Source organism: Denticeps clupeoides, chromosome 20 (genome assembly GCF_900700375.1).
Source record: "Denticeps clupeoides chromosome 20, fDenClu1.1, whole genome shotgun sequence".
Classification (NCBI taxonomy): Eukaryota; Metazoa; Chordata; class Actinopteri; order Clupeiformes; family Denticipitidae; genus Denticeps; species Denticeps clupeoides.
In genome coordinates, this window is record NC_041726.1 from 1,539,229 (window position 1) to 1,549,156 (window position 9,928).

A 9,928-nucleotide genomic window follows, 5' to 3' on the forward strand; every position below is an offset into this window, starting at 1 on the left:
CGGAGAAAAAGCAGTTTTTTTAACCTGCACACAAACACGCTTCACGGTGGATTTGCTGTTATTTTCTCTTTCATTTAGACAGAACCTGGCTGAATGAGCCATTATAAATTGGCAGAGATTTATTTTGTGTTCTCCTAAACATGCTTCCACAAGTCAATTCAGTTCCTCACTGTACTATAATCCGGTCAGTCACTGCATATTTCTAATTTTTCCAGGACTCTATAAGTCCTGGACTCCAGCTCTCCGTGATTGGAGCCCTGTTAGCCCAGCTGCACCCAGCCACGACAATAATGTCCTATTTTGGTCTCATCTTACCACATAACATTCTTCCAGTCCACCTCTGGATCATCCAGATGGTCTCTGGTGAACGTTAGACGGGCCTGGACATGTGCAGGCTTAAGCAGGGGGGCATTTCGAGCTCTGCAAGATTTTAATCCACGCCGATGTAGTGTGTTACTAATAGTAACCTTTGTGGTTCAGGTTATTGACCAGCTCCCCCCCGTTTTGTTTCCTCACCGTTGTCAAGATCATTTGAACCCCACCAGGTGAGATCTTGCATGGAGCCCCAGGTCGAGGGAGATTGTCAATGGTTCAATTTTCTAATAATTGCTCCAACAGTTGATCTCTTCTCACCAAGCTGCTTGCCTGTTGTAGATGTGCTCGTCCCAGTCTTGTGTCTGGTGTCCTTATACAGCTCTCTGGTCTTGGCCATGGTGGAGGTTGGAGTCTGACTGTTTGAAGGTGTGGACGGGCGTCTTTTATACAGATAACCAGTTCAAACAGGCACAATTAATACATGTAACGAGTGAAGGATAGAAGAGCTTCTTAAAGAAGAAGTATCAGGTCTGTAAGGGACATAATTCTTGCTTTTTGTAGGTGCTAATTTTCTACTTATTTTCTGCGCAATTATTGAAAAATCTTAGAATTTGATTTCTTTTTACCTTTGGTCTTACAGACCTGTCTCATTTTTTAAAGAGGGACAACTTGAACATATGGTTGCTGCCAAGTACTTATCCCACTGTCTGTTTTTCTGTTATATTCTGTCAACAATTTGTTCACTGTATTCTCTATTGCAGCATTTTTGTTCTATTTTATTCTAGATTTTCCATGTTGCTATGTCCCGCAATGTGTAAAGGTTTAGGCAGTTATGATTTTAATTCATTAGGTTTTTCATCTTCCCAACAGAAACTATAGAATTGTTCAGGAAGGGATCAACTGTATACAATGCACAAATAATAATGATTAATGAAAGTGTCAGTAAGGTTCATGTTGATATGAAACGTGAAAGGGAAGTGGTATGTATAGATAAAAGAACTGGGTGTTGTTCTCTCCCAAGTCCGTAAAATAATGAAAAAGTCTACAGATGTATTGCTGCTCAGAGAACAAGAAGAGTCTCTTTATCTACACACATGGTGCCATTGTTTTGTGCAAATAAGGAAATTCTGAACCAAACTCTTTAGGTGGATCAATATTTGATCAACTTTTGACAGGTATTTTTGTTCAATCAAAATTGTTTGCAGCTTCACTGGTTTGTATTGGTGCTATTAGTACGTGTTATTTTCATAAATGATGTTATAATGAAGAGACTTAATCAGCGAACCTTTTTGCCATGAAGATAAATGCTGGTCATGTGACGATAACTATAGCAAAATATATCATGTAATACTGTTGACAAATAAAAAATAGACTAAATATGGTATACAAGTAAAATGTCTCTTAATTTTCGTTAATGCAGACGAGATGTTAACCGCGTTATTAGATCGCAGATCTCCATATGACGTCACATCCGCAATCGGCGTTAATTCGATTTCAGGATACATGTGGCGGGTGAGCAGATGGCTGGGAGAAAATAGCGAAGTGATCTTTGGACGCACTTTCTTCACTATGAAGTGGAAAAGTAAACCGATGTGTGGTCAATAAATCACAGTGTCTCTCGTGAGTATTCAATCATATAATAACCCAATAGTAATAAGATAACAATCATATAATAACATAATAGTAATAAGATAACCCCGTTTACCACGATAACCACGTAAGGAATTGGGTTAGTCTAAAAGAAAATGTTGTTTTTTCTGTTCTACTTGGTGCTTGTACAATAAATACAGGGTTAATATAGAATTGCATTACTTATAAAAAGAGACTAAAGCACAAGTTCTCAGTGACTAAAAGTAGACTAAAATAGTCATCAGTTTTTGTTGACTAAAAAGTCAACTAGAATATTCATAGATAATTCGGACTAAAATGCTCAGCCCTTTAGCCGACTGAAAGTTGCCTAGACTAAAATGAGTCAGGGCGTGACTAAGACTAGTATGGACCAAAATGACATCTTGATGCAAAGACCAGACTAAAACGAAAACGAAAACTGGCCGACAAAAAGAACTACACAACAAACATCCCTTGAATGTCTAGAACACAGTATGGCTGAAGAGCATTAAACCGTTTCTAAATTGTTTACACCAAATTCCCCCCTTTTATTTACTTCCCATCAATTATGAACATGTTCCAGGAAGCCCTGAAATATTAACGGCGTGCAGTTAACGGCGTGTCCCCATGCTCCCTGCTGCTGGAGCCGAGCATCTTCTGGAATGAGGCCCTTCCTGAGCGAACAGGCTGGACCGGATTGGCTCGTTTCTGTCAGATGTCCCATCAATTTTCTCAATCACTTTTATTGATCATTAAGAAATAAATCCCCTCTCACACGGGCTGAAGCTCTGGTGTCAGGACAAATGAACTTGTGACCTTCTTCTTGTCTGACTTCTGTATAGAAACTAGAACAGAGTGAATAAAAAGATTGTATTCGTAGTTGGGGGTCCTAGAGAACCGGAACTGACCACTTCATCCATGGTGACATGGAAGCACGTTGTAAGTTGTTCTGTCAAATGCTGTAAATGTAAAAGTAGGAAAATCTTTCGGTTTAAACTGAACAATTTCCACAGTAAACACAGTTCTTCTGTTGATTTTTAAAAAAAATGGGAATTTCATCTTGTCATAAAAAAAAAATGCAAAAATCCCTTTTCTCGGGGATAAATAAAGTTTCCTCCGCGCGTCACCGCGGCGCGTCTGGACTGCGCGTGCGCGCGGCGTCGGGAGCGCGCGTCAACCCCGCGTCTGCGGCGCCGGCGACGGGACGACGCGTGAGGAGCGGCGGCGGCGGGGATCGATCGCTCGGAAGCCCGGTATGGCGACGCGCACACACGCACACACGCGTCGTTTATTCAGATCACGTCACATCACTGCGCTGTGTCGCACGCGTCGCGGAGCGTCAAATTCGCGCAGGTGAAACCGAGCCGGTCTGAGCTCCGCAGAAGATGCAGGAGTAAGATGATGGAGTAAGATGATGGAGTAAAATACAGGATTAAAATGATGGAATTAGATGATGGAATAAGATGCAGGAGTAAGATGATGGCTTAAAATGATGGAATAAAATGCAGGATTAAAATTATGGAACTAGATGTTGGAAGAAGATGCAGGAATAAGATGATGGAATAAGATGCAGGAGTAAGATGATGGAGTAAAATGATGGAATAAAATACAGGATTAAAATGATGGAATTAGATGATGGAATAAGATGCAGGAGTAAGATGATGGAGTAAAATGATGGAATAAAATGCAGGAATAAAATGATGGAATAAGATGATGTCTTAAAATGATGGAATAAAATGCAGGATTAAAATTATGGGACTAGATGATGGAAGAAGATGCAGGAATAAGTGTCTGTGTTGCATGCTTGCTGGTAAATTTTGGTCCCATTAAAGACGAACAGCAACACGTTCAACAGGTCGGATTGGGCTGGGAATGCAGATCTGGCGCAGGAAGCACAGTCTTTATTTGGTAATCCGGTGGATTTGTCCTTTTGAAGTCTGGAAGCAGCAGCATCATCATCATCAGCAGCGGCGGCGGCGGCGCAGCCCTCCCCTGCAGTCGTGACTCAGATGTGGAAGGTGCATGAGGGCGCCTGGCGTGCGCCATGTCGCCCAGATAGCAGGGTCTGGCGGAAAGGTCGCCGCGGCGTGGAGCGACGTGCGAGGGTGACTCACCGCATCCGGCCGCCCACCACAGCGGGCCAGAAGGGGGGGGGGGGGGGCGAGGGCTTCCGTGCATTTCCCACACCGGCACTCGAGGGTGTGCTCAGTTAATGAGAGATTTTGGATTTTGGTCGCAGATAATTCTTCCGACCCGGCTATTTCACAGCCGACCTGTCAATCACCGATGAGGGAAGCAGGTCGGCAAAGTCGGTTTATTCTGGATGAGAGAGTAGCACTTCAGCGAATTCGCCAAGGTTTAACTAATGTTGTTTAAGTGACCGGCCTCCTTGCTTAAGGTTGAAAAGGTCACGACTTAGTGGTGTACAGATGGTGACGCTCTCACACGGCTACTCACAAACGGGGGCGGGGGGTTAATGTTCATTACAAGTTCACGGGACAGATTCCGGAAGAAATACAACGAATCCCCTTCACACAAAAGCAATTCGCTCTGACGTTAAGGTCGGGGCAGCGGTGGCCTAGCGATTAAGGAAGTGGCCCCGTAATCCTGTCATGGCTGCCCACTGCTCACTCAGGGGGATGGTTAAATACAGAGGACACACTTACTGGTGTGTCACCGCGTGCTGTGTTGTACAATGACAGTAAAAAACGGATTAGGCGTGTCTTAAACTTTTATTCTGGTTATTGACTATTACAATATATTTCATGCTTTAATGCTAATATTTGGATTTACTAGAATCATAGCTTTTGGAGACCACAAGGGGACGATACAAAACCTTGCACTTTTGTTCATTTGTAGAGCTGCAGCACTGTGTAGTTTTAAGACCATACTTTCAGGACAACTGGTGTATGGTCGAGTTTTGGCTTTTTGTCGACGTGAAATGCTAAATAAAGCTCGTCTTGAAACTGTGGGTCTAAAACTGCCCAATGAAATTATGCACCTAAATTTACCCTTTTGACCAAAAAAGTATCTATATATCTATTGATATATCTAACTAATTTGCACATTCGCTTCAGTGATGCTTCCTCGTATGACACTGAACATCTTAGTCTTAGGTCTACGTATTGTCACATGATTCCATCCATGTTACCGGGAGCAATACGGAGATGAGGTAACGTGACTCCCATAAATTGGCAAGATGGCCACTGCCAGCCGCTCAGTCATTGATTGGCATTCGTCCACTCGACTTGGCTCTACGCAAGCTTCAGCCTGTCCAGAGGAAGAGCTCACGTTCTGGTCCAGCGCTGGTACACATATACAGATTCAAAAAATAAATGAAGAAGGAATCAGCTTCAGACCTGCATGTTATTGGTCATTTTATAATTGACACTACAGGCCAAAAGTCTGGACACCTTCTCATTCGACGTGTTTTCTTTATCTTCATGACCATTTACGTTGGTAGATTCACACTGAAGGCATCAAAACTATGAATGAACACATGTGGAGTTCTGTACTTAACAAAAAAAGGTGAAATAAGTGAAAACATGTTTTATATTCTAGTTTCTTTGCTCTGGTTACTGCTTTGTACACTCTTGGCATTCTCTCCATGAGCTTCAAGAGGTCGTCACCTGAAATGCTTCTCCAACAGTCTTGAAGGAGTTCCCAGAGGTGTTTAGCACTTGTTGGGGTCCAGCTCACCCCAAACTGTTTGGACTGAAAAAAAGCCAGAATAATCTAATATCATGTGAGGCTCTCGCAGGAAGAATGTGGCCCACAGCTGGATTTAACGTCTGCATGTTCACGTCGCCCTGTTTGTTTATCAGTGCAGACAGATGCGCCAAAATTAATATGCCACTCTTCACAATATTGACTGAATACCCTCAGCATGACATGGAGAACATAAAGAAACCTCCCACTGCTGAAAGGGCTTTGAAGGATGTGATGCGACGCGCAGTGGAGTCGTGCACGGAAGGACGTGATGTAATCCGCGCGTGTGGATGTCCGTCCTCGCTGTTTTTCCCAGGATCCAGAGAGGCTGGAATCACCACAGATCCCGACTCTGTGATCTTGTTAAAGAAACATTTACATTTACATTTGCAGCATTTACCAGACGCCCTTATCCAGAGCTCCTTACAACCAGTAGTTACAGGGACAGTCCCCCCCTGGAGACACTCAGGGTTAAGTGTCTTGCTCAGGGACACAATGGTAGTAAGTGGGATTTGAACTTGGGTCTTCTGGTTCATAGGCGAGTGTGTTACCCCACTAGGCTACTACCACCTCTGAGCGCCTCTGTGCTGTCTGCTTGTAATGAGTAGCCCCCCCATTTGGATTTTTTTTGTGCATCATAGGCAACATTATAGTTTTAGTCTAATATTTGCAACAAAAAGCCTATTCTTTTAGTTTTTATTTTTAAGTCTTAGTTACCTCCATAATCTCTTTAGTCTAGTCAAGTTTCAGTCGACTAAAAGTCTGATCATTTATTCGTGATTCAGTCAGAATAATCCATAACTATTTTAGTCTAGTTTTAGCCAATGAGAACTGATGACATTTGTATTTTAGTCTCATTTTTTAGTAATGCAATTCTCTCCAACCCAGTCCATATGGTACAAGCATGGAGAAGAACAGACAAAAGCCACATTTTCATAATTAAAACAAGGTTATCTAATTATTATATTATAGACTCAAGAATACTCTAAATCCGTTCCAGACACACAAGACGCTCTGATTTTTTCCTTGTTTTTCGACACACATTCTGTTTTGCGGAAGTCATCTGTGCAACCGCATACAAGATACTGCATACAATTAATAACACAATTAAAGATAGGAAATAACGTCTCGTTTTCAACAAAAGTAAAGAGACATTTTTGCCTAGTTTTTATTTTGCAAACATTATTTAATCTCGTTTTTATTCTGCAACACTTTTACATGATATATTTCATTACAGTTATTGTCACATGACCAGCATTTATGTTGCATCTCGTCTTCCTCACGTCAGAAACGTTTGCTGAGGAAGATATTTCGTCATGAATTTTTTTTTTAAATCTGTGTGACCCTCCACAGGGCTGAAGGGATGGCCACTTGCTCAGAGATCTGTGGATCGGAGAACGCCGAGCGTGCCCAGAATGCCATGGAGTCTGGTTGCCATGGTTTCGGCGTACGCTCCTACCTGCACCACTTCTACGAGGAGTGCACCGCGTCAGTGTGGGAGCGCCACGAGGATTTTCAGACCCAGAGATCGCCTCATAGGTTGAGCTCGGGCCTTTGGAAGGTGTGTCTAGAAGGAATTTAATGCATTTTGTACCAGGATGAACGTAGTCCTACAATTCTCACTAATAAATAATCCCGATCCGCCAAGGTGCCCCTGAGCAAAGCCCCGTCCCCACACACTGCTCCCCGGGCGCCTGTCATGGCCGCCCACTGCTCACCAAGGGTGATGGGTTAAATGCAGAGGACACATTTCACCGTGTGCTGTGCTGCAGTGCATCACAATGACAATCACTTCACTTTGACACTTTGACTAAGAGGCATTTACATTTACAGCATTTATCAGACGCCCTTATCCAGAGCGACTTACAATCAGTAGTTACAGGGACAGTCCTCCCCTGGAGCAACTTAAGGTTAAGTGTCTTGCTCAGGGACACAATGGCAGTAAGTGGGATTTGAACCCGGGTCTTCTGGTTCACAGTCTTACCCACTAGGCTACTACCACCCATGCAGCTCTCCCTCATTTAGCTCAATTTGATCGACTTTACTTCATATTGTAATGATTGCAAAGTCCAAAATATGTCAATGAGAAAATACTAATGCTAATGTTCTCTACAAGAAGGTAAATAGATTTTTGCAGGTCATTTATTTGCTTTATTTAATTGAATTGCATGGTTACTAGGCTATTATAACAGACCTGTCTGAAAATAATTCTGAATTTAATACAATTCTTCGTGTATTGTTGTATTTCTTGTTCCTTGCTCGTCCTCCCAGGTCTCTCTTGCGTTCGGAACCCTTGTCATGGCCACGGGGTTGGTGGTGTTTGTAGCGGGCTTTTCCATCCCATCCCGTATCGAGGCCTTTGGCGAGGGAGAGCTGCTGTTCGTGGACCGCCAGGCGGTGCGCTTCAACCAGGGGCTCCACCTCAGCGTCCAGGTCGGGGCGGGGATGCTGTGCCTGGGGGGACTCCTGGTCGCCGGGGGCCTTCTCATGTCCGCGTTCTCCAAGACCCCTGACAAAGGTGACGAGCAGCACCCTCAGCCTCGAAAGAGAAGAAAAGAAAGGAAGAGAAGCCAGGCGGGGGTGAAGGTCCCCAGCGAGCCGGTCACCAAACCCCCAAGCCCCGTCAGCGGCGAGGCCGGGGTCCCCGTCACCCTCTCTAAAGTGGAGAATGTCCAGCCTGCTGCAGAAGACACCCCCTCTTCTCCGTGCCACTAAACCTTTCTCGTGCTTTTAAAGTGAATCGTCTATTAAAAAGTTGTGCTGTTGAGGATGGGCGGAAACTTTCGGACTTCATTCAGAGCCTTGTTCTGATGACCTCTGTTGGTTAATTACTTGATTTAATTTTCATCTAACGTGCATTCGCGTCACAATGCATTCGTGGAGACGTTTTAACAGCAGAGAACAAACCGAGGTCCACGTAACGCGCATGAGAGGAGTCTTTTATTCTACTTTCTAACAAGAAAGCACGCTTCTCACACTTCTTAGTTACCTGGCAACCGGCCTTCGTGTCACGCACACCTTATTCTACCGTCACCAGAACAAGCGTCTCTTCATGCACGCTCTCATTCCCATTGCCATCTGCATCAGGACGTGTTTTACTATTGAACTAGTTGTAGGCAAATAACGTAGAGCCAGTCAAATGAATAATGTACAATTGATTCGATTTACCAAACGGACACAAATAAATCAAATATATATCAATTCCACTCAACGCATGCTTACCTTTGAGGTATTCTAATGTCAGCATATCATATATGTAGCGAGTGCTGAGCTCAGATATGATGGCTCAGTAATGAAATCTCTTGGGTGTTATTGACATTCACCCTTCAATATTTGTTTTTATAGTTTAATTTCATATATACAGTATATAAAAGAACTGGAGAAACGCAACATTTCACCTGTCATTTCACCATTAAAGTAATGGACATGGACAAAAAAAAATGTTTTTTAAAAATCGTTCCGAATGTTAATTAACGTGAAATGTAAAGTGATTTTAGCTAACAAGACCATTTGTGTTGCAAAGATTTTCTTCTGCCATGTTTTCCAAACCTCTTCATTTTGATCGGATTTTCATCTTCCTGGTTATGTGACTGTGTGAATTGGAGTTGCCGTGGCAACTACTGTTACCAAAAGTGGGTTTCCACCAGATTTAACAAACGCATTACATTTTGCCAGTTTTTGGAAGATACGGTTGTGAGATGTGTCTTACGAAATCCAGTGTGGCATCTGTGTCACTATAAGAAAAATGGTTCCCTTCATTTTGTCTGTGTCCAGGTTTTTATGGGCTGAACTGCGAAATGTTATTACCCTACAACCAGTTCAGTAGTGTTCTGTAACCAGGAGGCCTTGGTAGCTGTCGCCGCGGCGCCACGGTGCCTTTCTGTGTCTTGTCGTTCGGTCATTCAGAGGAAGGCTTGAAATGGGACCATTCTTCTGGTGTGTAGTAAATTTACATGAGCATCCCCGCGCTGGTCTGTGGTGATTTATTTGTCCACCTGGCGTCCGGCGTCCTTGTCGTGTTTAGCGGATGATAAAAGCGGGTCGCGGGACGTAAGTAGTCTCGGCGAGGAGCTCCGCCCCTCCCCCCAGGAGGCCTGTTACCAAACGCCCCCACGGCCGAGATGTGGCTTCCAGGTCTCCTGACCTTTTGTTCCCCTTTCCAGTGAAATGTCTCTTGTCGGAACCGCCTACATTGAGGGAATGAGGGGAAAAACGGAACCCGGTTACTTTCCAACACACGTTATTCCACTGCAAGACATTTAACGTGAATGTAAATTCCAGATGTAAAACTGTGGCG

The 9,928-nt window shown here is 43.6% G+C and overlaps 1 protein-coding gene across 1 annotated transcript; it reads left to right on the forward strand.

Moving 5' to 3' along the window:
- Nucleotides 1-3,076: 3,076 nt before the first annotated feature.
- Nucleotides 3,077-9,595, forward strand: nrsn1l (neurensin 1-like). The gene is made up of 3 exons (XM_028964300.1): nucleotides 3,077-3,176; nucleotides 6,985-7,192; nucleotides 7,903-9,595. Exons 2-3 carry the CDS (start codon nucleotides 6,995-6,997, stop codon nucleotides 8,344-8,346), a joined length of 642 nt encoding a protein of 213 aa, XP_028820133.1. The 5' UTR covers nucleotides 3,077-3,176; nucleotides 6,985-6,994; the 3' UTR covers nucleotides 8,347-9,595.
- Nucleotides 9,596-9,928: the final 333 nt, after the last annotated feature.

Excerpts from the sequence above, each read along its gene's own strand:
- nrsn1l (XM_028964300.1), top strand. The coding sequence starts at position 6,995 with ATGGCCACTTGCTCAGAGATCTGTGGATCGGAGAACGCCGAGCGTGCC. Across the intron at positions 7,193-7,902 it reads TGAGCTCGGGCCTTTGGAAG|GTCTCTCTTGCGTTCGGAAC; the intron begins GTGTGTCTAGAA and ends TCGTCCTCCCAG.